Below are 25,901 nucleotides of genomic sequence, written 5' to 3'. Positions count from 1 at the left end.
AAACACCAGGAGGGTGAGCCCAGAGAGGAGGTCCTGTGAGGACATGGAGAGGGGGGCCTCACCAGAAACCAACCGCTGCTCTTAGATTTCCAGTCTCCAGAACTGTGAGAAGATGAATTCTGTTATTGAATCGTCCAGTCTTTGGCACAGCAGTCCAAGCTAATCAGATCCGTTTCAGAACTGCCAGTGCTCCTTTAAGGTGCAGACTCACAGACATCGCCCCAGCTCAAGAAGCACCTCTCAGGGTCGGAGGCCGAGAGTCCCAGAGTCCACGGTTATCAGCTCTGCAGGCTTCAGGCGTCCATAAGCTCACTGTGGGGCAGTGAAGACTGAAGCCCTGGCCTCTGGCCACCAGTTCCTCTGACCACCAGCCTCCCTCTGTGCTGCCGGGTTAACTGACAAGCTCACTCTGTCAGGATGCTTTGTTTTTTCACACCTTCACTGGGCTCCCCAAGCCAAGCCAGGGCAGGGCTGGACGTGAAGCCTGGATACCCAAAGACAGTTCAGATCTGAGCCCCACCATGGGGCACGCCCAGCCTGTGAAGAGAGCCACACTGCTGTGGGCAGCCTGACTGCAGGAAGAGCTGCAGGAAGGGAACCATCTGACCCAGTCAAGTAGGCAAAGAATCCTGTTGGAATCCTGTCGGGATGGTGCCTGGCTGCAGTGTAAGCAAGTTGAAGGAGCACCCTGTCTGACGCATGCATCTTCTTCCATTCCTACCCACACCCCAGACATAATGGTCTCACTTGTGGATTTGTGGCCTCTGGCTGCATTGAGCTTCACTAAGACAGCCTTCCTCATGGCTGGGGGCAAAGATTTTAAAACACAAAACCCACTCTGGCAGAATAGATATGTACTTTATAGAGTCAGGTACCACTGGGTTCTGAGACAGGTTTTTCCACTGACTAGCTGTGTGGTGTGACCTCACAAAAGTCAAGTAATGTCTCTATTTCTTCATCGGTAAAAGAGGGATGATGCTATTATTTACACTAAATGTAATGTTTATAGAATTAAGTGAAGTCATCTCTGCTAAGTCCCACTGCCTGGCCTTAGCTCATTTCTTACAAAGTAAGGTCCCTTAAAGTCCTCGCTTGACTTGAAGACGTGGCAGAAAGGTAGTGGTAAAAATTAAATGTAGTAGATACCTCTCAGTAGGGGCCCACCTGCACCCTTCCAACTCAGGAGTGTTTACTGAGCACCCACTTTCTGGGTAGCAGGTGGAGTGGCCACGATTGGACCACAGACGCAGGGCTGAAAAGTCGGCTGCAAACAAAACTATATATATATATATATATATATATATATGAATCAACATCTAAAGACCTCCTGCAATTCCCTTGACCTCTCCGAGCTGCCGTTCCCCGTCTGTGACGCCACTTAACTCAGGAGGCTGCTGAGCAGCAGTGTTGTAAAGAATCCTAAAAAGTTTAAAAAAAAAAAGGGGGGGGCTGGGGATGTGGCTCAAGCGGTAGCGCGCTCGCCTGGCATGCGTGCGGCCCGGGTTCGATCCTCAGCACCACATACCAACAAAGATGTTGTGTCCGCCGAGAACTAAAAAATAAATATTAAAAATTCTCTCTCTCTCTCTCTCTCTCTCTCTCTCTCTCTCTCTCTCTCTCTCCTCTCTCACTCTCTCTTTAAAAAAAAAAAAAAGGCACTTTATAGAACAAGAAGCTGAGACACAGCGAGGCGCGGGAGGCTCCTGGACAGAGGGGCATTTGGTCAAGTTTGGGAGGGAAGACGGGCTGAGACGGAGCAGTGGCCCAGAGAAGCCATTCATTGCGCGGCGCTCGCTGCAGACTACTCTGCAGGAGGAGCGGACACCGCCAGCCGCTCAACCCCGCCCCCTGCGTCTCCGTGGCAACGGCCCCGCACATGCGCTGCAGGGGCTGGAGGAGAGCGCAGAAGCCGCGGCGGAAGCAGGTCCCGCGGCGGTGAGGCGCGGCTTGGAGCGGCGCAGGGCGGGCTTTTAAAGGGACCGTCTCCACCCGAGCCCGCTCGCCGGCGTGGACTGCTGGCAGTGAAGGTTAGGTGGCTTCAGGAGTCGGGCTGAGTGACCCCCACCCAAAGGTGATGAGGGAGAGAGGGGTTTGTAAACCCCCTCCAAAGCAGTAATGGATGGCTGTCCCCAGGGAGCACTGCGGAGGCCAGGGGGCAATGTGATGGCATCTTCAGATGGGGAGCTGGGGCTACGGTAGAGTCGGAGTTTAGGAAGGATCACAGGTCCAGCTTGAGACCGTCACCCCCGTTTTCACCCCCACTCCTAGCACTCTGCACCCCTCTACCTAGTTGGCATGCTCAGTTATGGCCAGACCTCCCGCGCACGGTTCGGTGGTTGTCCCAGACTGGCACGAGACCACCGAGGGTAAGGAGTACTTGGCCTGCATCCTGCGCAAGAGCCGCCGTCGGGTGTTTGGTAAGTGCTCTCGCCCTCAGCCTGTCAGTTGTCACTCTGGGGAGGCTGTGTCACCTGTTGCTTGGGAGATGGTGGGTATAGAAAGAAGCAAGGAAGTAAGGCCCTGCTCCACCACACTCCTGGTGACTCCTGGAAGCCCCATCCCTGGACCCCCATCCTCAAATCTCCTTAGAACTAATTCCATCAACAGAGCCAGGAACATGGAAACAACCTCACCTGCCAGCAGCCACCGTCACCAGAGATGCTGTCCATTGAGCCCTCACTTGGTGCCAGGCCCTCTGCTGGGCACTTTACCCTGTGAACTCCCGTCTTAGCTTCTCTAACAGCATTTTACAGACTTGCCCAGGATGTGCCCTAGTGAACACAGAGGTCTTCCACGTCCTTATGCCAGAGATAAGACACTGGTACCCCCGCAGGCTGAAGCCAGCTCACCCAAGCTAGACTTGCCCAGCAGCCAGAGTCCACTGCCGCCAGGAGAGACTAAGTGCCAACAGGCTTTCCACCAAAACATGAAAGGGCAGTCCCTAGCTTAGGACTCTCAGCCCTTAGCCTATAGATGTGTCATAATTTTGACTCTTTTTTTTTCCAACTTTTAAGTTTAAAGCCCCCCTAAAGATTTCTATAGATTGACTTTGTATGGGGTTCACTTGTAGTAATTGAAAACACTTTTGTTTATATTGCCTTATTAAGAAGGATCTGAGGCTGGGGTTGTGGCTCAGTGGTAGAGCACTTGCCTAGCATGTGTGAGGCACTAGGTTCGATTCTCAGCACCACATAAAAATAAATTAATAAACAAAATAAAGGTCCATTGACAAAAGAAAAAAAAGAAGAAGGATCTGTGAGAAACCACGCTTCTGTGTGTGGGAAATCCAGAGCATGTCATAACAGTATCGATAAAAACCAACCCCAAAAAGTTGGGCATTATTTGGAGTGGCCCAGAGCTGGCTCACAGAACCCCAGAGTTCCAGGCAGACCTCTGACCTAGAATCCTCTTTAAATGCAAGTTCTAAGCCAGTGGGTCTGCGTAGCTGAAATGTTCATTTCTAACAAGCTCCCAGGGAACAGCAGTGCCATGGTCCATGGTCCACACTCGGAGTGGCAAGGAATTAAGGATTTCAGATTCTGGACCTAAACTCTGTCCAGAAGATAGGATCCTTCTTAATCTCAGGAACCTCATTTTAGTATCTCTTGTACATGTGAGGGTCAGACTGGAGTCATTTGTTACTATTGAGAGCTAACAGGCCAGGGTTTGTAAACATTTCGTTTTTTTTTATGGGGAGGAGGGGTACTGCTAGGGGTTGAATTCAGGGCACTCTTTCACTGAACTACATCCCCAGTCCTTTTTACTTTTTATTTTGAGTCAAGGTCTCGCTAAGTTGCCCAGGCTGGCTTTGAATTTCCGATCCTCCTGCCTCAGCCTCCAGAGCTGGGACTTACAGGGATGTGCCACCATGAATGTAGATGAGGGTCTACTATGTTGTCTGACCTGACCTTAAACTCCTGGGCTCAAACATCCTACCTCAGCCTTACAAGTAGCTGTGATTACAGGTGCACACCAACATGCCTGGTGTGATTTCTTTTTTTCTTCTTCAAGAAATGAAAACACATTCGAAGTATGACTCCAGTATGGCCTTTGTCTCTCTCCATCCCGTGGTGGCAAGAACACTGGATTTGGGGTCATTCAGACCCTGGCTTGACCCAGGCTACACCTGCCTAGCCTTTGACTGTGGATAGTGAACGCTAGGTTCCTCTGTGAGCTGGGAGAGTTGTGGTCTTTGTCAGTGGAGGGGAAATGAAGAAGTGTGTAGGGATCACGCTGAGCAGTGGTGTGCAGAGGGTCGGCTTTTCTTGTGTTTCCTTATGTCATCAGTTGTGTGAGGGAAAGAATTGAGTTAAGGTAGAGAGATTTTCTAGGAATCCTTAGAGCCACCAAACTTATAATTTATGTCACGCAGTATCCAAAAGCCAGAAGTTAGAGGGTCGGCAATAATGACTTTGAATTCCTATTTTGGGGATTAACAGCTGGGTGTACCCACTCGAGTGTCTCATATCCAGGCCTCATTAAATAAATATCTGTGAACTACCTTTAAGAACCTAGGCACAGGGATGTGCCACTATGTCACACATCTCTGTGTGTCCCAGGCTTCTTAAGATCTGGAACAAATATGGAGAACCACAGATGGTGGGTTAGAACCCTTAGAGATGAGGTTGTCCACTGGGGCAGGTGCAGGATGAACCCCTGACTCTACCTGGCTCTCCCCCTCCCAGGGCTGCTTGAACGGCCAGTGTTGCCCCCTCCTGTGGCCATTGACACTGCCAGTTACAAGATCTTCGTTTCTGGGAAAAGTGGTGTGGGCAAGACGGCACTGGTGGCCAAGCTGGCTGGCCTGGAGGTGCCCGTGGTGCACCATGAGACCACTGGTGAGTGAACCCACCCTTTGCCCATCCTTGGAGGCCTTCCCTGGAGTGGAAGACAGAACCTGGCTGTGGACTACGCAAGCCAGGGAGTGTATCCAACTCTACCACTTCCCCTGTGACCTTGGAAAGTCACTTCATCTCTCTGAGTCTTCTCTATCCCAAGGGGATAATAGTACCAACCCCACGGGAACGTCACAGAGCTGGAGCTGGAGCTGGTGAAGGTAACATGCCCAGCATTGGGCTGGCACAAGGCCAGAGCTCAGGAAGTGTTCATCCTCCTGTCTTTCCACTGGACAGAGTCATGCATTGTGTGCATCCCTCAATGTCCCAGGACCTTTAGGTCTCTCATACAGGCTGTGAAACTGCTTTATCCTGGTAGGGGCTGCATCTTCCCACTGCACCAGGGGCTCCTCCAGGGCAAGTCTCCATTTCCCCCCAAGAAACTAAAAATTCTTCCAGGTCACGGACTGCGCCTTTCATTCAGACTGGTGACCCACCAGGGCAGGGATGTATCCCTTTTCTTATTCTTTATTGGTTCCCTGTTCCCCTAATTTCTTCCATGCTGAATGGCTGACCCCGGCCCCCCTCAGGCATCCAGACCACTGTGGTGTTTTGGCCAGCCAAGCTGCAGGCCAGCAACCGGGTCATCATGTTCCGCTTCGAGTTCTGGGACTGCGGGGAGTCTGCGCTCAAAAAGTTTGATCACATGCTGCTGGTGAGCAGGGCGGGCCCGGCAGGAGCAGGCAGATGTCTGAGGAGCTCTGAGCTGGGCCCACCTCGTCTGCAGGACCCTGAGCAGGGCTTCCATGAGCTGCGGGTGGGCCGTGTGCTGGCGGCAGAGCTCTGAGCTGGCATGGGACCGAGTCCCAGCTGGAGCTGTGCCACAGGACCAGCCACTCTGGGCCTCAGGTTCCCAGTCTGAAAGGAGGAGCGGTTTCTGCTTCTTAGCCCCTTGCAGCCAGTTACAAGGTTCTGGTTGCGCGGGTGTGGGGTGGCGTGGTCACGTGATGGTGTGCTGTGAGCCAGCCTCTCCATCTCCAGGCCTGCAAAGAGAACACAGATGCCTTCCTCTTCCTCTTCTCTTTCACTGACCGTGCCTCCTTCGAAGACCTGCCTGGACAGCTGGCCCGCATAGCAGGAGAGGCCCCTGGTGTCGTCAGGATGGTCATTGGCTCCAAGTATCCTTTGGGTGGTCCCTGGGACGGTCAGAGGCCACCCTTGACAAGGCATGGAGCGTGGGCTCAGGGACCCCGCCTCCGCCCAGCTGTGGGGCCCAGCCTTTAGGGAGGAGGGCAAAGCCCTGGACTGATGGGGCAGTGAGCTGCCGGCCAGGCTCCTTGACCTTCCTCCAGATTCGACCAGTACATGCACACAGACGTGCCTGAGCGGGACCTCACAGCCTTCCGGCAGGCCTGGCAGCTGCCCCTGCTGCGGGTGAAGAGTGTGCCTGGGCGGCGCCTGGCTGATGGGCGCACACTGGATGGGCGGGCTGGGCTGGCCGACATTGCCCATGTGCTCAATGGCCTTGCTGAGCAGCTGTGGCATCAGGACCAGGTGGCAGCTGGCCTGCTTCCCACCTCTGCAGAAAATACCCCCAGCTGAGGGGTGGCATCATGAAAGGACACCTATGATCCCCACTCCCAACCTTTATGTGACCTGGACGAGAGGGCAGCACCGAGGGCCTCCTTCTGGGGTGGAACACTGACCCCTCCTGAGGGCTGGCCAGCAAGGGCCCGCTGCAGCGGCACCTTCTTTGCAGAGTACTTGGCAGTGAGTGGGGCACAGGGCTTCAGGCAGGGCCCGGAGCTCAGCTGTCTCCCCAGCCTCCTGCTACCCGTCCCCCTTCTGTAGCACCCATGGAGGGTGCAGAAGGGACTGGGGGAGGGAGGCCGGGCAGGACCTGGACCTCACATGCCTTCCGCCAGGCACCTTCTTAATTGAAGTCACATGATCTGCTGTAACAGATAAACCCTGAAGCCTTGGTGACTTAACTCTATAAAGTGTTTTTTCCTTGGGGCTGGGGCTCAGCGGTAGCGCGCTTGCCTGGCGTGTGTGAGGCACTGGGTTCAATTCTCAGTACCACATATAAATAAATAAAGGTCTAACAACTAAAAAAATAATTTTTAAAAAAATGAAGTGTTTTTTCCTGCTTAGTTCTCACCTCAGGAGGAGGCAAAGGGCCAGTTGTCTACTCCATGTGCCCATCTGAAGCCCAGGCCCTGAGATCCTCCACATTTGCCCCAGGGCATCAATGGTCGGCAGACAGGGAATGAATCACACAGAAGATTTCTGTGGACTGGGCCTGGGGTAATGACTTCCTGCCCACATTCCATTGGTCAGCACCTAGTCACTTGGTCACCTGGAGCTAGGGAGGAGGCTGGGAGATTCTTCCCACCTGCGGGTCCAGGAGGCAAGCCCTTCACTCTGGAGCCTTTCGCAAAATCATCAGGCCGGCTGGGGTTGGGCTCAGTGGAGGAGCGCTCGCCTAGCATGGGTGAGTTCAATTCTTTTTTTTTTTTTAATTTTACTTTTTAGTTGTAGTTGGACACAATACCTTTATTACACTTATTTATTTTTACGTGGTGCTGAAGATTGAATCCATGGTCTCAAATGTGTGAGGTGAGCGCACTACCGCTGAGCCACAACACCAGCCCTGAGTTTGATGAGTTCGATTCTTAGCACCACATATAAATAAACAAAAGGTCCATCAACAACTAAATTTTTTTTTTTAATTAAAAGAGCAAACATCAACAACAAACAAAAAACAACATCAGGCTAGCCCAGGAGTCAGAAAGCACCGCTGAGCAGGACCAAGACCCTGCTGGGTGGGAGTCAGGTATGAGTTGTCCTAACAGGCCACTGGGCAAGATCAAGAGCAGGAGGGTAGTGAGCAGGCCCAGCCTTTGCTATTCCTGCTCGTTGGCCAGAGACATTGGTGAGCATAGGCCAGAGTGGGGTGAGGGAAGGGGCCTTGATATTCTTACCCCCTGATCATATGCTGCCCCTGCTGGTCCCATGTGGACCCCTGGGCTGAGGCCTGACATGACGCAGCTGGGACCCTCAAAGCCAGCTGGCTGCAGAGCCCTCTCTTGAGAAGTCAATCCCTAGCTCTCTGCACAGCCCACGCTCACAGGTGACCAGCTACACCCCTGTGTAGCTGGCTCTTGGAAAAGTGTGGGGCGATCCCATGCTCAAGTCTGGCAGGGATAGGATCTGCATCTGGGGTCTCCAGGATGGGTGGGAGGAGAAGATGACCAGACACATGCCAGTTACACTGGCAGGGAGGCGGAGTCACCCCTCTGCAGCTCCTAAGTCCCAAATAAGGTGCCCTGTGTCTGCCAACAACAGTGCAGCCCTAGCGGCTGCCTCACTGAGCTGGCTTAGGCTCTTCATCACCATGGCAGGGAATGGCAGTAACATGGAGGAGCGCATCCTGCCTTGAGTGTGGGGAACAGGAGGACAGGACAGGCTGGGCCTAGCCAGGCTGTAGGCAGGGCTTTTATGAGAACAAAGCAGAACGAAAGCTTGCCTGGGTGTCAGGAGACAGGCACAAGGCTAGCCCTGTCTCTTCTGAGCCTCAGTTTTCTCACCAGAACAATGGGAACAATAATACCTCTCAAAAAAGAGCAAAGAGGATTATGCAATGCTGAACAGGAGAGAGCTTTGAAACAGAGAGCTTCTGATTGCTATTTTGGGGAGAGAAGATTTCAGAGACCAAGAATGACTGATTATGTAGGAAGCACTGAGTCCTGGAGCACTCAATAAGGAGAACTGCATTCCAGACCCAAATGATGATTTCAACCCCAGCTCTACCACTTAAAATTTGGGGAGCCTTGGGCAAAATCTCTAGGTCTCTGTTTCTCCTCTGTCAGGTGGGAATATCGTGCTGACTCTAAGGAGTGTTGGAGGAATAGAAATGGTCGTTCCTGACACAGGATATTGTTACAGCTATTATCAGGTTTCCCTGCCTCTGCTGCAGGAGGCTGAAGGCCCAGAAGCTGCAGGGGCAGCTGGCAAGGATGTGGGACATCTAGGCATGGCAGGAGCTGCAGCACTCAGAGAACTATGAGCTCATGCAGTGCATGGACCTGCTTGATGAATACCTGGGGATAGGTGAGCAGTGGCCCTGCAGTATGGGTGTGTGCATGGGGCATTGGGGGACCTGACACACTGCGGAGTTGGCCCAGACCTGAGGCTCCCTGTCTTCCAGTGCTGCAGCTTGAGTTCATCACCATCTTTGTGGTAGCCTTCCTGCTGACGCCCCTGTTCTCTCTGCTCAACAATGGGATGGAGATCCCAGTTTCCTGTGTGAGTGCCAGCAGCCAGTGGCCAAAAGGCACAGGGGTTTGGGGCATCTGTCTGCTCCTGCTAGAGGCCACAGACCACCTGACGGCAATGGTGAATGTGAGCACAGTAAAGAAGGGGAGGGGATACAGGGTCGGAGGGGAAATCGAGGTCAGAGATGGGGGCAGGGGGTGTTGGGGGGCAAGGCCCACATGATAGAGAAATGGGCGATGGAGTTGGGATAGCAGTCATAGGTTTGGAAGTCTCAGAAGGTGGGCGCATCCTGCTGCGAGAGTGGGTCTGGACCCAAATGGGGAGTGAATTAGAGGACTTGGCCTTGAACACCTTCATGCCCTGCAGGCTTTCCTTGTCGCTTTCACCTTGGATTTCCTGCCTGGTCTCTAGTACGTAAGACTGCCACAGCCAACTGTCCTCTAGGTAAATTTAAGGCTGGCGCCTGCGCCCTTCGCCTACCTGGTCCCGGGGCTGCCGCACACCTTGTAGGTGGGGGACTCTTCAGGCCGCGGAGCAGGGAAGCGGCTGGAGGCGCGGTCATTGACTTGGGAGGGGCAGGTGGGTCTGGAGGGCCCAGGCCTGTCTAGGAGTAGCCAGGGCTGAGTCCAAGCGGGGCCGAAAGTCAGAACTGCAGGGCAGGAGCCTGGATTGGCCGGGCTGGGGGTGGTGTTGGATGGGGCGGAGTCTGAGTCCGGGCGGGACCGAGCCTTAGGGTGGCGGGGCGCGGCTCTGAGTCCTGGTAACGAGGCTCCTGAGGTTCCTGCGGGGACCCCTGGATGCAGACTCCTCTAGACAGGCAGTTGTTCGGTTGATGGGGTTGGCTGTTTTGAAGGGGCAGGGCCGAGTTCCAGGACCTGGAGGGCCCGGAATGTAGGCCTCCGAGTCGACAACCTAAAGCTTCTCCTGACCCCTCAACCCAGCTTCAAGGCTTTTGTGCAGGGGAACCTCACCTTCTTCTCCTGGAAGCTGCGGGTTGTGCGTCTAGACTTCATCGTCGCCTTGAGGAAGGCTCAACCTGTCTCAGTTCTGGTTCGAGTTCAGGCACTGTCGCCGACCTGCTGTAAATGGGGCTATATTTTATAATGGGGACCTGCTTCGCAGGGTAGTTATGAAGACTCAGGGTCAAACACTCACACAGTGCCTGGCACACTACAGGTACACAATGACTTAACTCTGCTAATAATAGTACATTTTGGAAAAGACCTGGAGAAAGGAGAGGAAGCATGCACCCTCCCGTTTTGCTTAAGACCCTCTTTCAACAGTGAGCGCTGAGGGGTTTGAATTATTCCTCTGTGTCTGTGGGCAAATCACCCCTTTATGCTTCTGTTTCTTCCTCTGTAACATGGAGGTGTCAGTTATACTCATCTCATGGAGCTGTGAAGATATCCAGAAACACCTCCTCGTCCGTGGTAAGCGCACCATAAACTAAGATTACTAAAATAATCATTCTGGCTTTGGCCGCCCCTGCCCGCTTCTCCCCAGCACCTCTGCGCCTCGTTGCCTGGCTCATGCCGAAGGTGCCGCGGCCCTGGCCAAGAAAGAGCGTGAGCGCTACCTAGCCAACAGGTGCTGGCGACTAACCGGCGGGCGCCGCTTTCTGTCCGCCAGGCGGGGCGGGTGGGGAACCTGGCCCTGTCCGACCAGCGTGACCACGCCTTTTGGCCCGCCCCCGCGAGTTCAGCCGCTCCTAGCCCCGTGGTCTTGCTGTCTTCTCCCTGGAGCAATTGGCTGGATTCCCCACAGTTTCCGCCTGATCCCGCCTCCCATGAAACCCCGCCCATACCACGCCCCTTCATTTACATACGCACCCCATGGGGAGGCTTTCAGCTCTGGAGGTCAGCCTACGCAACCTGGACAAGTTTTACTCCCTCTGGGGCTGCTGTCCTCTGAGCTCAGGACGCAGGAACAACTGAAGACCCTAGAGTCCCCAGGATGCTCTTTCGATGGGGGCCCTCTGGCTTCCAGGTAGGGATCCGAGCAGTGCGTTGGCCAGGAATGAAACCATTGGGCTTCTCTCTGTGTTCCCTGCCTCCAGTAAATCTATCTCTGTGTCCCAGTGTGCGACCTCTCCACGGCCACCTAGTCCCCACCCGCCTTGGGCAGTGTGTCCTCACTATGAAATGCTGCTCTAGGGGAGGAGGTGGATATGGACACCAGGAAGCAGAGGAATCCTAGTGACTCCGAACACAATGGTCGTCCTTGGCTGCTAAAGGAACCACTCTGGGGGAGCGCTGTTTGGAGTCTGAGCCATGAAGCAAGCCCCTGCCCTGTGTGTCATCAAAACCCAGAGTGTATGAACCACACTAAAAGGGTTTAGCTAGGTCAGCAGAGACATCTCCCATAGACTTTCACTGTTTATGGGCCCCTCCCAAAACCCTGGTAAGGCAGTGCAGGGGCGTGGTTAAGGATATAGGTTGGTGGTGGGGTCAGGCAGATTCAGGCTTCATTACTACTTCATTATTAGTTCATTACTACTAATTATGTGGCCTTGGGCAAGTTATTTAATCCTTTGAACCTCAGTCTCATCATCTGTAAGATAGAAACTTCATAGAACTGATGAGATATTCAAATGAGATAACTGCCTGTGTGATTTTACCTATGAAAGCTCCAGACCTGCTGAGTGGCAGCAGCCACTGTGTGGGCCTCATAGGTCCTGGTAAAGATAAATGAATGAAGAAATGCATGTAAAGTGCTCAAAAGAGTGCCTGGTGCATAGTAAATGTGCAATACAAGTTATTAGCAATGTATTATTTTTTGTATACATAACTTTTTTTTTTTCTTCCAGAGCTGGGATCAAACCTAGGGCCTACACAGCCCAGGCAAGCTCTACCACTGAACAACATCCCAGCCCAAATCATATAATAATAAGTGTTTGGCATTTGCAGTGTTCAAATTAATGGCAGGTAGTGGGGCTGGGGTTGAGGGGAGGCAGCTTCCCCTTTCACAAGCTTTGGAAAATTACAGGCCAGATACAGAGCAGCACAAAGAATTCTTATAGAGGGTGTTTGGGTTTAGGCTATCTTAATTACTTTACTGAGGGCTTAGTCTGAGAAGGCTTTGTGATGGAGGGTCTATGGGAGATGGTGAGGTGGGTCATTCCAGGTGACAGTAAAGGATGAGTAATTTGTGAGAAGTGGCCATGTTAGAAAGGCCATCCAGGATGAAGCCAGATGTACATTGCCAACTGTCAGCACCGATTTCCATGTCTCAACATCAGAGCTGAGTATTCCTGTTTTATATATGCGTTATTAGGCTCAGAGAGGGTCAGTGGAGGTCTCAGAGTTCCGAGGATTCCAAGGCTTGGGAGATTCTCTGTGAGGCTCCCAGGATGCTCTCCAGCCCCCAGGAGTCCCCTGAGCACACCTTGCATTGGAGAAGCTCCAGCAGAGGAGTAACCTGTCTCCCAGGAGAAGCAGCAATGCCTCCCCCATCTTTAGGACATCTGGGGTCCTTCAGAGCCTCTCTTGCAGGCATAGGACTCCCATTGTTCCAGCCCCCTCTGTACCCCAGACTGGCCAAACCGGTTCTGAGGAAGGGGGGCGGGGAGCAGGCACGTTGAGACAGCCGCCTGCCTCTCTGCAAGGTTCCCTCCGCCTTCCCCCGCCCTGCCCCACACAATACCCAGCAGTTTGCCTTGCCGGGCTCAGGGGCCATGCTGACATCGCCCCCTGAGGACTTGGCTACAACCCCAGAGCCCCCAGGGTGGCCTGCAGCCCTGGACTGTGCCCGCAGCTGGACGGAGCTCCCTGGCTGAGGTAGGGCCCCCAGGGTGCCAGCAGCCCCATCCACCTCCCACCAGTCTTCCCCAAGTGAGTCCTTTGTGCTGCCTGCCTGGCCTCTGATCTTGGCCCCAACACACTTATGGCCTCCTGGGGATCTGCAGACCACTTGGCCTGGATCCCCTTTCTAGCCATGACCTCCCACTTGTTTTTTGTCCTTAGGGGGCAGGATCCCTCTTCCTGTGGGCTGCAGGGCTAGGGGCACTAGGCAGGAGCAGGGAAAAGACCATAGTCCGTGTCCAAGGACACTCTCTGCCAGCTTTGCCAAGTGGCCTATTGCCCTCTGTGACTGGCAGTGCCCACCCGATAGGACTCTCCCTGGCCTCTGCCTATCCTTTTTGTCCTGGAGAAATATTTATGATGACACAGGTTTCTTAGAGGGAGCAGCTGGGGCTGGGAACTTCGGGATACTTTGAAGGTGGGGATACTGAGGCCCACAGATGGGCCATGACTTGTCTAAGGTCACACAGAGCTGATTAGTGCCCACATGGGGCCTTGAACCTTGTCTAAGGTCACACAGAGCTGATTAGTGCCAATATGGGGCCTTGAACCTTTGGCTGGGTTTTTCCCCTTTGGGTTCTAGAATGGCCACTGGTCTCTCCTGAGGTTATGTCCTGGGCAGGTAGTGTCCCTGCTGCCTGGGCCCAGTTCTCTCCCTCAGGTTTTCTTCTCTTTTTTCCTAGCAGAGATGAGCTACACACAATATGAACGCAGCTCTGCCCCTGCCTGATCCCCAGCATTGAGGTTGGGTGGCCACACCACAGCTGGGTGGATCATTCCCTTCGCCCCTCAGCCTGGGCGTGGGGTGGGTGGAGGCTGCTCACTCCTGACCGCCCACTCAGGACCTGCCTCCAGCCCGCTCCTGCCGTCCACCTTCCCTCTGCCCACACTCACCAGGCTTTTCCCCAAGGCCTCAATTGGACGTGCCTCTGCCCCGAGACTCAATGTTTGGCTTATTTATCCCTGTAAATTATGGGGGTTGCCTCTCCCTGCCTTCCAGGGGCGTCTAGAACTCCAATAGAATTTCCTCTAATACAGGGAGCAGGGGCATGCACGAACTGTGCTGAGGACTTCTTATTCCTGGAGAGAAAGAAACCTATCTGGAGGGCAGAGGCCACCTGGGTCCCCACCCACATGCTCCTAAGATGTCATGTGTATCTTCATTTTTCCCATCTGGCTGATGACCCAGACCATCCCCCAACACCATAAAGACTGATGACAATAATAATGATACTCTGGGGAATGACCGTGAACAACAAGCTCCACTCTGCCCTGGGTGCTTCACCTCTACGGTGCCTATTCTCCCATTAGCACTGTCAAGTTGGTGTCTGTCTCCTGTTTGCCAAATGAGGAAACTGAGGCTTAGGGAAGTATACTCAGATGGACAGAGGCTCCAGGTACAAGCTAGAGGCGCCACCTCAGGGAGGCTCCTTAGGAGCAGCCGGTTCCCACCTGGCCAGGGGTAAGAATGGGGAAGCAGCTGGACCACTCCTCTTTAGGTGCTCTGGGTCCTGGGGATTTTGCATTAGCTGTTACCATGACCTCCTCCAGGAAGACCTCCAGGATTCCCAGGTTGAGTGAGCCTGGCACACTACTCAGCTGTGCCTCTGGCTTGGCTCTTGCCAATCTGGATTGTAACTGTTTTCATTCTTGGCTCTCCCACCAGACTGGCAAGCCCACGGGGCATGAATTGTTTGTCCATCTGTCTTCTGGGGTTTTTCTGGGCTTCATGTCTGTCTCTGAGTATCTGGACTGTCTGAAATTTTTTGTGTCTCTGTCTGCGTCTCTGGGTCCCTGAATGTCTTAGCATCTGTGGTTTTTCTGTTTGTCAGCATTCAGGGTCTCAGTTTCTGAGTTGCTTTCTAAATGGTCTACATTTCTCTGGGTCTCCCTCTGAGTTTCTTGGCCCTGCCAGACTGGGCACTGCCCATTTGGCCAGAAGGGACCTCTGGGGGGTCCTTGCTGCCCAGCCTGCCCACAGTGAGGCCAGGCTAGGGTAGGCCCCCGCCCAGCCCGCTGCCTGCTCCCTCCTCCCTCCCGGCTTGCCTCACCACAGGGTTTGATGAATCAAACTCTTTGTCTGGGTGGGATCTCCCCCAGCCAGCTGGGCAGAGAGAGGGCTTCCCCTGCACAGCAGCCCGACAGCATCAGCAGCTGGAAAGGTGAGGGGCAGGAGGGTGGTAGTGGAACACCCTGGGGCAAAGGCCATGGGGGCTTAGACCCCTCAGATCATGGTTCTACCCCAAGGCTCTGGCAGGCTCCCGGGATGACGTCCTGCCCAGAAAGAACCCAATTAGCCTTGCTTGATCCAGGGGCTAGGAGCCAGGGTGGGAGAAAACCCCCCTGACCCCAAGCTGGGGGGCTAGGCCACCTCTCTACCCTTCCCTGGGAGGGCCCCACCTAATCTGGGTTGGCGGCCTGCCTTCCGGCTGTGACCCTCCCAGCCAGCTTGGCATGGGTGTGGGCATCACTCAGCACTGAAGGCCGCCACTCGGGGGGAGGGGGGGAGGGGGGTTGGGTCACACCAAAGCAAGGACTAGTGGGCCCATGCATTCATGTCTGCATCCTGGGGTGTGTGTGTGTGTGACTGGAACAGAATGGGAAAGTGTGTGTGTGTGTGTGTGTGTGTGTGTGTGTGTGTGTGTGTAAACATCAGATAGGTGAGTGCATGTTTGGAAGAAAACACCTATATAGATGTTTGATTTAAAAAAAAATAAAAAAGCGAATCAAAAAATATGTGTCCGTGAGCCAGGCATGGTGGTGCACGCCTGTAATTCCAGCAGCTTGGGAGGCTGAGGCCAGAGGATCTCAAGTTCAAAGCCAGCCTCAGCAAAAGCGAGGTGCTAAGCAACTCAGTGGGACTCTGTCTCTAATAAAAATATGAAATAGTACTGGGGATGTGGCTCAGTGGTTGAGTGCCCCTGAGTTAAATCTCCAGTAAAAAAAAAAAAAAAAAAAAATGTGCCCGAGAATTTGTGTACTTGAATCTCAAAAGTCTGAGTGTATCTATGAAAGTGTATGTGTCAGTGTGTGTACTTGAGGGTAAATGTGTGAATGTATTTGTTGGAACATGGATTTGTGTGGCAATACACATATATGCCATGCATCAGTGTATTCAAGAAGGTACACAGTGAATAAATAGCAAGTCTTGAAAGTTGCAAAGCCCGAGTGAGTATCCTGGCTCTACCACTCACCACATATCCACCTCTTTGCCTCACTTCCCTCACCTATAAAATGGGTAGAATAACAGCATCGACTTATAGGAGGAGTTAAATGAGATGATATGTGGAAAGCACTTGCCCGGCATTATGGCATTACGTAAGGGCCAACTATTAGCTCTTAATTAGATAATCAGGTGGGTGTTTGTGCAGATGTGTATAAACAGCATACACGAGGGGTTGTCCAGGCCTCCAGAATGTGGTGGCTTACTGGCTAGTCCAGCTGTCCTGTGCCTGGCTCTGATCCCTTCTCCCCTGCAGGCACAGGTGGGTGGCACAGCAAAGGAGGAATGGACTGTGGGCCACCTGCGACCCTCCAGCCCCACCTGGCTGGGCCACCTAGTACTGCCCGCCGCCCAGTAGCTGTGTGCCAGCAGGAGAGTCTGTCCTTTGTGGAGCTGCCCACCCTGCAGCCCCTGAGCCCTGTGTGTCTGGACCTCTTCCCCGTCGCCCCGGAGGAGCTACAGGCTTCTGGCAGCCGCTGGTCCCTGGGGACCCCTGCCCCTCTCCAAAGGTTGCTATGGCCACCATCCCCAGGAGGCCCAGACACCACCAGTGGGGGGATGCGGCCCAGCAGGGCGGGCAGCTGGCCCCACTGTCCTGGTGCTCAGCCCCCAGCTCTGGAGGGACCCTGGAGTTCTCAGCACACACAGCCACAGCGACGGGCCAGCCATGGCTCTGAGAAGAAGTCAGCCTGTGAGTTACCCTTCGGGGAATGGCCCATTGGGGCAGACAGGGGAGGGGGCTGGGTGGGCTCTTTTTGAACCCCTTAAGCCCCAGAGTTCCAGGACAAGTGGCAGATCTCAGTGATTAGGGAACTATAGTGCTCAGGGAGGGCAAGTGACTTGTCAAAGGTTACACAACAAGTCTCTGGCTGTCCTGGGCCCTTGCCCTGTGCTCTCTACCCCTCTCATTGCTTCCATGGCCCTGGGCACCAGATCCTCACAGAAACATCAGCCTTTCTCTTGGGCATGGGGCCTGAACTCCCTGGGATGCCCAGAACCACAGGGCAAAAGCAGGAGACAGGGGTTGGAAGAGACCCCAGTAGGTGCCAGCCTGTGCTCTCATGCCCCACAACCACAGGGCGCAAGATGCGAGTGTACCAGCGTGAAGAGGTCATGGGCAGCCCCCAGGCCCAAGCTGTCTTCATGGAGCCTGGGCAAGCTGCCCAAGAGAGGCATTTGAGCACAGAGGAGCCCAGGCCACTGGAACTGTCTGGGACTACCAGGGCTGGCCTTGAGGGGCCTGAGCGCAGGCGCTTCTCAGCCTCAGAGCTGATGACCCGGCTGCACTCTTCTCTGCGCCTGGGGCGGAATTCATCAGCCAGGGCACTGACCTCAGGAGCAGCCCGGGAAGGTACCAACAATTCCCCTGGTCCCTGACAGCCCTGGGTGAGCACATGAGGGTGGGGCATGTCCAACTCGCTAGACACCGGGACACTTGCCACTGGATGCTGGTTGAAAGGGTGTTGTGCCCTGTACCCTTGGGACCACCCACCCTCAGCTCTTTCTCTCTCTCTAGGGAAGGCATCTGGAAGGGAGCCCCGAAGCATAGAGATGAGGGTGGACAGCATTTCTCCGCCGGCGGCACCTGTTGACCCAAGCGAGAGCCACGGCGGCTTGCTGGAACCCAGGTAACCACCACTCACTCGGCTCGGGTCTGAGGCAGGGTGCAGCCAAATTAGAGTCCTGACACTCTTTCCTAGGCTGGACACGCAAGAAGGGCCGCCTCCAGATCCTAGAAGCGCTAACGAGCGGCGGCAGTCGCGATTCCTCCTTAACTGTAAGCGGAGAGGGTCTCTGGGAGGGGATCACGGAGGAAGAGGCTGGGGTGTGGAAACTCCAGGGTTTGGAGAGGTGGGAGGTTCAGATCGTGTGAACGAGAGAACTGAATTCTCGAAATCTAGCACTGGTGCTACCGCGCAGCTGGCGCTCAATTAGTGTCAACGGCATGAATAAATGAGTGAATGAATGAATTCAATGTGTCCCAACCACTGCAGAGGCTTGTTAAGTGAGGCTGGCTCTCGGGAGAACCTGGGAGGAGCCGTGCCGGGGCCGGCGGGCGTCCCACGGCCCTACCCGTGTCCCTCCCCCTCCCAGCTGTCCTGTACCAGGAATACAGCGACGTGGCCAGCGCCCGCGAACTGCGGCGGCAGCAGCGCGAAGAGGAGGGCCCCGGGGACGAGGCGGAGGGCGCGGAGGAGGGGCCCGGGCCGCCGCGCGCCAACCTCTCCCCGAGCAGCTCCTTCCGGGCGCAGCGCTCGGCGCGAGGCTCCACCTTCTCGCTATGGCAGGACATCCCCGACGTGCGCGGCAGTGGCGTTCTGGCCACGCTGAGCTTGCGAGACTGCAAACTGCAGGAGGTGGGCGCCGGGACCCGGCGGGGCGGGGAGGAGGCGGAGCCTGAGTCGGGGGGGGGCGGAGGCGGAGCCTGGGCGGGGGGGCGCCCTCAGAGGGTAGGACAACAAGTAGGTAGGTAGGGAGCGGGCCACAAGTCCTGGGACTTAGAGCGGACCGAGTCACAAAAGGACCGAGCGGCAGGGTTGCCCACACTGAGGACGGGAGGGTCCTGGAAGCTAGGACAAGAGAAGTAGTGGGGCCGAAGGCAAGTAGAGAAGATAGACTGGGAGCGTGAGGGGCGGAGCCAAGGGAGCGAAGCCTCGGATAGGGCAGGGCCTGAGGGGGGAGGAGCCATCGAGATAGCCGGCGCTGGGTGGGGCGGGGCCTAGGGCAGGGGCGGGGCTGATGGAGGAGCGCTCCGCGGGCGAGGCAGGGCCCGGATTAGCGGAATGGGGCAGGTGGGCGGAGCTAGAGGAAGGGGTGGAGTCGAGGGCCACTGTTTGGCTCCTACAATTGCCTGCGGCAGGAGGCGGGACCCTGGGCCGCCGCCAAGAACCAGATTAAGGGTGCAATTAGAGAAGGGATGGGTATAGGGTGTCTGTGGAGGCGGCCTTGGGTTTGGGGGATTCCAGGCCAGGATCTCGAGGTAGGCTAGCCTGGCCCTTACAACCCCGTCCATCCTCCCTCAGGCCAAATTTGAACTGATCACCTCCGAAGCCTCATACATCCACAGCTTGACAGTAGCCGTAGGTCACTTCTTAGGCTCCACCGACCTCAACGAGTGTCTGGGGGCGCAGGATAAGCAGTGGCTCTTTTCCAAACTTCCTGAGGTCAAGAGTACCAGCGAGAGGTGAGGGAGTGATCTGGCCTGGTGGAGGTGGGGACCGACTCTGTGGCTGGCACGCCCCCAGATCTGTGAGCTCTGCTCTGGCCCTGAGCCCCGGCCCACCCTTCAGGTTCTTGCAGGATCTGGAGCAGCGTCTGGAGGCAGATGTGCTGCGCTTCAGTGTATGCGACGTGGTGTTGCAGCACTGTCCTGCTTTCCGCCGTGTCTACCTGCCCTATGTCACCAACCAGGCCTACCAGGAGCGCACTTACCAGCGCCTGCTGTAGGGCTGGGGGCTCTGTATGGGGGAGGAGGGAGGGAGGTCCCGGCCGTGACTCTGAACGGGGAGGGGTCCCTCTAAGGGGCTCTGTGACCAAGATAAGTGGCACCTGAAGAGCCAAGGAGTAGTGGGGTGGTGGACACCAGGAGTTCAGGCCTAGGGGTGACTCCTCTCCCCATTTTATAGCTTGGAAAACCCCAAGTTCCCCAGCATCCTGGCCCGTCTGGAGGAGTCCCCAGTGTGCCAACGACTGCCCCTCACCTCCTTCCTCATCCTGCCCTTTCAGAGGATCACCCGCCTGAAGATGCTGGTGGAGGTACCCAGAGGGAAGGGCTGGGCAGGCAAGATCATGGGGGAGGGAGTGGCCTGTCTCATTTTAGAATCTCACCTCTAGAACATCTTGAAGCGCACAGCCCAGGGCTCCCAAGATGAAGATATGGCCACCAAGGCTTTTAATGCACTCAAGGAGGTGAGCTCAGGGGGACAGGGCTGTTTGGGCTCCTGACCAGCTGTCCTGGACTCCTAGCATGTCCTTTAAAGAGCCTCCAGCTGTGGGGGTCTCTGATTCCTGGGCAGAGGCCTGAGGCTGGGCTCTGGTATCCTGGGCTCTGGTCAAGCGGCTTGCAGGTGACCTGCCCCTGGCCTCCCCAGCTGGTACAAGAGTGCAATGCCAGTGTGCAGTCCATGAAGAGGACCGAGGAGCTCATTCACCTGAGCAAGAAGATCCACTTTGAGGGCAAGGTTTGTGGCTCTTGTTTCCTCTTTCCCCTGGGGACTTCAGGCCCCAGTGTCATTCCCATACCCACCTCCCAACTTGTGCTTTCTGTCTGTGCCCCTGAGCCTCTCTTTGTCTACTCCATCCTCCAGATCTTCCCGCTGATCTCTCAGGCCCGCTGGCTGGTTCGGCATGGGGAGCTGGTGGAACTGGCACCACTGCCCGCAGTGCCTCCTGCCAAGCTGAAGCTGTCCAGCAAGGCTGTCTACCTGCACCTCTTCAATGACTGCCTGCTGCTCTCCCGGCGGAAGGAGTGAGTCTGGGTGGTGGGCAGGAGGATCGGAGCCAGGCTTTCTTCTCCTCCATCAGGACCACTGCTAATGGCCTCTCACAGGACTTGGGAGCCCCAGCTTGTGCCTGGCTAAGCTCCCCAGGCACCGTGAGCTCCCTGGGCACCCTGAGCATTGGAGGCTCCTAGAACACAGGTGGACAGTGAGGCCATTGTCCAGATGGGAGAGTCAAGGGCTGGGCTGTGTGCAGAGGATGTGAAGCTTCAGCCAGTGAGATCAGAAATGAGCAAAGCTCTGAAGTCCACCTCTTCCCTGAGTCAGTGATAATAGCCAACATTGGCCCAGGACATGTTCTGGGCCAGGCGTGCTGCATGGATTCCCTTCAGTCCTCCAGATACCTCCCTGGAAATTAGGCTCCCTTGTTATTCTCAAGATTGGGGCACTAGTGAATGAAGGACCCAGAGGTAACCACCTCTGTGTGATGCCAGAACCCATGTTCTTACCTACCACACCGCCCTAGTGTCCACCTGTAAAACAGGCTACCGTGTAGGGACATCCAGTGTGACAGTCACTCTTAAAAAGAGCTCAGCTGGGTGCCTGGGCCCAAGGAGCACTCGCTCAGTCCTAGCTGTGATTATCCCAGGTGAGGAGGGATCAGAAAGAAGAGCTCATTAGGTGGAGGCTGGATGGGGTGGAGAGAGGGCATCTCAATCCATGAGAAGAGTTCATTCCTGATTTTTTGCTTACTTGATAAACTGTCACTGAACTTGTTCTGTAATGGACCCCCTCTGCTGAGTACTGGGGACATAAATATGCATGACAGTTGCTGCCTGCTCACAGGACTCTCAGACCAGTGAGCATCCATCCTGATAATCATGTCATGTGGGTTCAGATGGGAGGGTGTGTGTGGCAGCCCCTAGTGTGGAGTGAGTATTGATAAAGCTACACAAAGGAAGGGACATTTCAGTTGGGTTCGTAGGATGAGGAGTTGTTTTCCAGGTAGAGTAGTAATTTGGAGGAGAGTATTCAGCAGGGCTGTAGGAGTTTAAGAGAGGACAGTGTGGTTTTTAAATTTTTTTTTTTTTTTTAGTTGTCAGTGGCCCTTTATTTTAGTTATTTGCATGTGGTACTGAGAATCAAACCCGGTGCCTCACATGTGTTTGGCAAGTGCTCTGCCACTGAGCCACAACCCCAGGACAGTGTGTTTTGGAATGATGAACCTGCTGTGGCTGAATTTATAGAAGAGAGGTCAGGAGAGGGCAGTTGGGATGTTGCAAGTTTCAGTGGAGAGGTCAGACTTGTCCTGGGGGCAGCAAGGAGCATGGAGAGCCAGGAGCAGTGTGACTTATTGCTCCTGTCCATCTGAAGGATGGCCGGGAGCAGGAGAGACTAGAAGCCCTCGCAGTCGCCCAGGTGAGTATGGGTGCCCCAGGGGTGACAGGGTGTTTCAGGGTGAGAGGATTCTGGGGACAGTACATAGGAGGGAAGACAGGTCATTTGGGGGGTGGTGCGTTGGCACCTGACTTCCTTTGGGGCAGTTGGTGGGGTTCTTCCCTAGAACGGAGAAAGAGAAGGGAATTGATTTGGAATGGCAGATGCTAAGATAAGGAAGCTACGGGACAGATGGGCACAGTGGTGCCACTCAGGATGTTGTAAGTCACAACTGTAATTCCAACAACTCTGGAAGGAGGATCCCAAGTTCAAGGCCAGGCTGGGCAACTTAGTGAGACCCTGTCTTAAAAAAAAAAAAATCAGAAATAAATGAAAAAATTAAAAGTAGGGCTGGGGATGTAGCAGAAGCTGTGGGATACCCTGCCCACTTTCCACCCTCCTTCTCACAAGTGTTTACTGAACCTAAATCGTGTGCCAGGCAGTGCCCGGCTGTAGGATGCAGGGCTAAGAGGCAAGGTTTGGCCTTCTTGGAGCTTCTATACCAGTTAGGGAGTCAACACCAAACAGGAACGCATGTAGTTGGGTCCTCCCAGCAGGAGCTGGGGCAGAGGTTCAGGGAAAGCTGAAGGTGTGCCTGGGTCAGGACTGGTCACCACTTTCCCCCTCTGTCAGCGACCTCTGGGATGGAGCTGCCAGTTTCTTGCTGGCCCCTGGAGGAGTGGCACCCTTCATGGGCGAGGTTCCCTGGGAGGCTGCTGGAGGGGCAGAGACCCCTCTCCCTTCGGTCATCTTACCTTGTCCAGAGGATGGTGCTAGGAGCCCGGGCCCAGGCCAGGCTGACCTCCTCCTTCCCGCAGGCTCGGGAGGTTTGCCGTCTTCGTCCATGCCAGGATGGTGGAGCTGCAGGTGAGGGACCTCAGCCTGCAGCTGCAGGGCATCCCGGGCCACGTGTTTCTCCTCCGGCTCCTCCACGGGCAGCATGCCAAGCACCAGTTCCTGCTGAGGGCTCGTACAGAGTGAGTGGCCAGGGGAGGGAGGAGGACCCCGAGTGCCCAGAGCAGCAGATGTGTCCGACTTGGGGGCCAGGGCCAGGCCCTGGGTGTCTTCTGGATGCCAACAAATACCCCTTATCTCTGGCTTCAGGATGGGGCAAGGCAGGACATGGGCAGCGCTAACATCCTGGGGGCTCTGGGGCGGAGCAGACGTGGCTCCTGAGTTGGACATCGTTCTCCGTGACCTGGTTTCCCTCACCTCTGGGCAGTGGTATTTGGCATGTTGTGACAATACAGCCCCCTCTTCCTTAGGAGTGAGAAGCAGAGGTGGATCTCAGCCTTGTGCCCCTCCAGCCCCCAGGAGGACAAGGAGGTCATCAGCGAGGGGGAAGGTAGTAGCCTCCACCCCAACCACCCCATGTCCCTTAGGCTGGGGACCTCACTGCTTTCTCTTCCTCCAATCCTGGGTGGCTGTAGGGAGGGAGACGGGCAGCCTGGGGTGGTTAGGGGTGGCTCAGAGGACCCTGGAAGGCTAGGCAGGATTGACACAGGACAGGCCGGCCCTGTGGGAGGGGGGCAGCACAAGGAATCTCCAAAGTCCATTCTGCATGTTAAAGACAGATTCTGAGTGGGGAGGGGATTAGTCCAGTTCACCCAGCCTGTAAGTGGCAGAGCTCTCTGGAGACCGGGTCTGCCTCTGCCTTTGCATCAGTTGCAAAGAGAACGGTACCTGTGGGTGGTGGAGAGAGGGTGGGGGCCTGCTTGGTTGATAGAGTCACCTCCTTGGAGTCTGGGCTGGGGAGTCACGGTGCTGCCTAGTCCCAGAGCACCTTGCTGGCAGGCAGTTGATCTTGATGGCTCTGAGCAGAGCCTTCGGGCTGAGCTTTAGGAAGGGATGCGTTCAGGAAGGAAGGGATGCGTTTCCACCAGCACCTGCCACACGCCAGGCCCAGGGCTAGGACCTTTGCATTTGCATTTATTTTATTTAATCTTCACCACAGCTCTGTGAGAATCATTTTCTTCATTTTTCATATCTGCCCAGAAAGGTTAAGTAACTTGCCCAAGGTCACAGAGCCAGTAGGTGACAGAGCTGGTTTAGATGCTCTAACCTGTGGCGTTTGGACCTCCTGCCCAACTAGCCTGTTGGAAAGGGTAGGGCCTGGAGCCACAGATCCTCTGACTTGGGCTGAGTCCCACTGGCTGGCATGAGACCCCTACTCCAGACAGGTGGTGAGGGCACGCCCCTGGGAAGTAACCTCTGAGCCCTAGGGGATGAGGAGGGCAGCCATGGACGGTCCAGGAGGAGCACTCCTGGCCGACCACACAGGCCTGTGGGCCCAGGGAGGTCTGAGGACGTTCTCAGGGGAGAGGGAAGGGTGTGGCTGGCATCGCTGCAGAGGGAGAGCCTCAGTGCTGTCAGGGGACGTGTGACGCCATCACTATTTCCTGAGTGGCAGTTGGAGGTTGGAGTCTAGGGGTCAAGGGCAAAGTGTGGGATTGAGCTGGGAGGTGAGAGCCTTGGCCAGAGTAGAAACCAAAACGTGGAGGGACTGGACCCAGCAGGGTTGAACTGCAAGAAGAGGGCGCCAGGTCTTGCTGGTGGCCTGCGGCGGGGAGGGACAGAAAAGCTCCTCCCTTTGCTTTACATTTTCCTACTACCCCTCCCTTCCCCACGTGCCTGGGACTCCCCGACCCTCCCTGGGGCTGTAGACCGCCCTCAGGTTCAGTGTGTCAGGACGTACAAGGCCCTGCAGCCTGATGAGCTGACCCTGGAGAAGACGGACATCCTGGCAGTGAAGACCCGGACCAGTGACGGTGAGCGTGCCACCCTGGGAAGCACTCCCGGCCAGGGCTTAGACATCACAGGGAAAGATTGTGCAAAGGTTGATAAACCACAGCGTGTGGGAATCCGTTAGATAAGAGGAGGAACTTCCTGCTCCTAAAGCTGCAGGATCTAGAGTGAAGGGGGAGACTGGGAAATACCCTTCTCAGAGGTATCAATAAAAACAGGTCAGTTTATCTACAAGACAGCTAGGACATGCTGAAATAATGTCACCTGGGCCCAGGCTGGCATCAGGCGGAGGCCTGGTGCCCCTTTGATGCTACCAATGCTGCTGTGGGCTGTGTCCCTAGGCTGGCTGGAGGGGGTCCGGCTGGCCGATGGCGAGAAGGGGTGGGTGCCCCAGGCCTACGTGGAAGAGATCAGCAGCCTCAGCGCCCGCCTCCGGAACCTCCGGGAGAATAAGCGGATCACCAGTGCCACCAGCAAGCTGGGGGAGCCGCCCGCGTGACTGGCACCCCTGGCCTGGACAGGTCAGGGGCCTGCAGTGTCTCCACACCCCGGGGCTGCTGCGGCCGCTGGCCCTGCCATCGAGGGAACAGGCTGGACCGAGGAGTGGGGCCTCCAGAGGGTCTTCCCTGTCCTGTGCTCCTCGGTGTCCACACTTCAGGGCCGAGTGAGGCTCTTCCTGTGGGATGGGGGCCATGACAGGCGAGGACGCGGCCCTTCCCGCTGTGCCCTCCACCCTGCCCACCTCTGGGCCCCTCTGGCAGGGTGCTGGCCGAGGAGTGCTCTAGTGCTGGTTGGTGGGTGCTGGGACCTCTGTGTGTCTGGAGTCTTCTCTGCCCCCTCCCCACAGCGCCAGGTTGGGGCTGGTGGCTGTGACCCGTCTCTGGAGCCCGGGAGCCTGCGCACTGAGACCAGGAGCGCCTCTGGCTGCTTCGCCCTGGGTTTCCTTTTCCAGAATTCTCCAGGGACAGGCGCCGCATGGTTAGGCTGCCTTCAGCTGCCGTCATGAAACATTGGGTTCCAACAGCTGAATATTAAAGAGATTTTATTAGTTCTTGGATTTGTCTCCTATGGCTTCTGGGTGACTTCAATCAACAGCAATGTCTCTGTCACCGCTCTGGAGCAGGACTCTAAAGTCCAACATCGC

General features: G+C 55.5%; 2 protein-coding genes and 1 long non-coding RNA gene across 9 annotated transcripts; 2 read left to right on the top strand and 1 right to left on the bottom strand.

Annotated features, from left to right (window-relative positions):
• The first annotated feature begins 1,824 nt into the window (after positions 1-1,824).
• Positions 1,825-6,955, top strand: Cplane2 (ciliogenesis and planar polarity effector complex subunit 2). 4 transcript variants are annotated; one of them, XM_040287982.2, is made up of 6 exons: positions 1,825-2,071; positions 2,291-2,417; positions 4,686-4,838; positions 5,426-5,550; positions 5,877-6,013; positions 6,188-6,955. In XM_040287982.2, exons 2-6 carry the CDS (start codon positions 2,306-2,308, stop codon positions 6,435-6,437), a joined length of 777 nt encoding a protein of 258 aa, XP_040143916.2. In that variant the 5' UTR covers positions 1,825-2,071; positions 2,291-2,305; the 3' UTR covers positions 6,438-6,955. The 4 variants fall into 4 exon arrangements, with proteins under 4 accessions (XP_040143916.2, XP_040143915.2, XP_005317554.2 ...); XM_040287981.2 differs by having other exon boundaries at positions 1,827-2,071; positions 2,269-2,417; XM_005317497.5 differs by having other exon boundaries at positions 1,829-2,027.
• LOC144367898 (uncharacterized) lies at positions 5,348-10,867 on the bottom strand. Of its 2 annotated transcripts, XR_013427472.1 has the most exons (3): positions 10,690-10,867; positions 10,085-10,192; positions 5,348-5,878 (listed from the first exon to the last, which is right to left on the bottom strand). It is a non-coding gene; the product is annotated as an uncharacterized LOC144367898 (long non-coding RNA). The 2 variants fall into 2 exon arrangements; XR_013427471.1 differs by having other exon boundaries at positions 10,085-10,867.
• A 2,036-nt stretch (positions 10,868-12,903) lies between these two features.
• On the top strand, positions 12,904-25,814 carry Arhgef19 (Rho guanine nucleotide exchange factor 19). 3 transcript variants are annotated; one of them, XM_078025391.1, is made up of 16 exons: positions 12,907-15,075; positions 16,393-16,827; positions 17,215-17,487; positions 17,653-17,764; positions 17,837-17,913; positions 18,231-18,493; positions 19,160-19,320; positions 19,427-19,579; positions 19,763-19,892; positions 19,971-20,045; positions 20,228-20,317; positions 20,444-20,604; positions 22,831-22,989; positions 23,278-23,360; positions 24,676-24,780; positions 25,099-25,814. In XM_078025391.1, exons 1-16 carry the CDS (start codon positions 14,976-14,978, stop codon positions 25,254-25,256), a joined length of 2,535 nt encoding a protein of 844 aa, XP_077881517.1. In that variant the 5' UTR covers positions 12,907-14,975; the 3' UTR covers positions 25,257-25,814. The 3 variants fall into 3 exon arrangements, with proteins under 3 accessions (XP_077881518.1, XP_077881517.1, XP_040143908.2); XM_040287974.2 differs by having other exon boundaries at positions 12,908-15,075; positions 23,278-23,357; XM_078025392.1 differs by lacking the exon at positions 19,427-19,579 and having other exon boundaries at positions 12,904-15,075.
• The last annotated feature ends 87 nt before the right edge of the window (positions 25,815-25,901 follow it).

The sequence above is a fragment of the Ictidomys tridecemlineatus genome, chromosome 11 (genome assembly GCF_052094955.1).
Source record: "Ictidomys tridecemlineatus isolate mIctTri1 chromosome 11, mIctTri1.hap1, whole genome shotgun sequence".
In the NCBI taxonomy this organism is placed as follows: Eukaryota; Metazoa; Chordata; class Mammalia; order Rodentia; family Sciuridae; genus Ictidomys; species Ictidomys tridecemlineatus.
Note: the sequence above shows the minus strand (reverse complement) of the source record. Positions and strands in the feature narration are given on the sequence as shown.

Excerpts from the sequence above, each read along its gene's own strand:
- Cplane2 (XM_040287982.2), top strand. The coding sequence starts at position 2,306 with ATGGCCAGACCTCCCGCGCACGGTTCGGTGGTTGTCCCAGACTGGCAC. Across the intron at positions 2,418-4,685 it reads GAGCCGCCGTCGGGTGTTTG|GGCTGCTTGAACGGCCAGTG; the intron begins GTAAGTGCTCTC and ends TCCCCCTCCCAG. Across the intron at positions 4,839-5,425 it reads GGTGCACCATGAGACCACTG|GCATCCAGACCACTGTGGTG; the intron begins GTGAGTGAACCC and ends GGCCCCCCTCAG.
- Arhgef19 (XM_078025391.1), top strand. The coding sequence starts at position 14,976 with ATGAATCAAACTCTTTGTCTGGGTGGGATCTCCCCCAGCCAGCTGGGC. Across the intron at positions 19,580-19,762 it reads CGCACTTACCAGCGCCTGCT|CTTGGAAAACCCCAAGTTCC; the intron begins GTAGGGCTGGGG and ends CCCATTTTATAG. Across the intron at positions 23,361-24,675 it reads CATCAGCGAGGGGGAAGGTA|ACCGCCCTCAGGTTCAGTGT; the intron begins GTAGCCTCCACC and ends CTGGGGCTGTAG.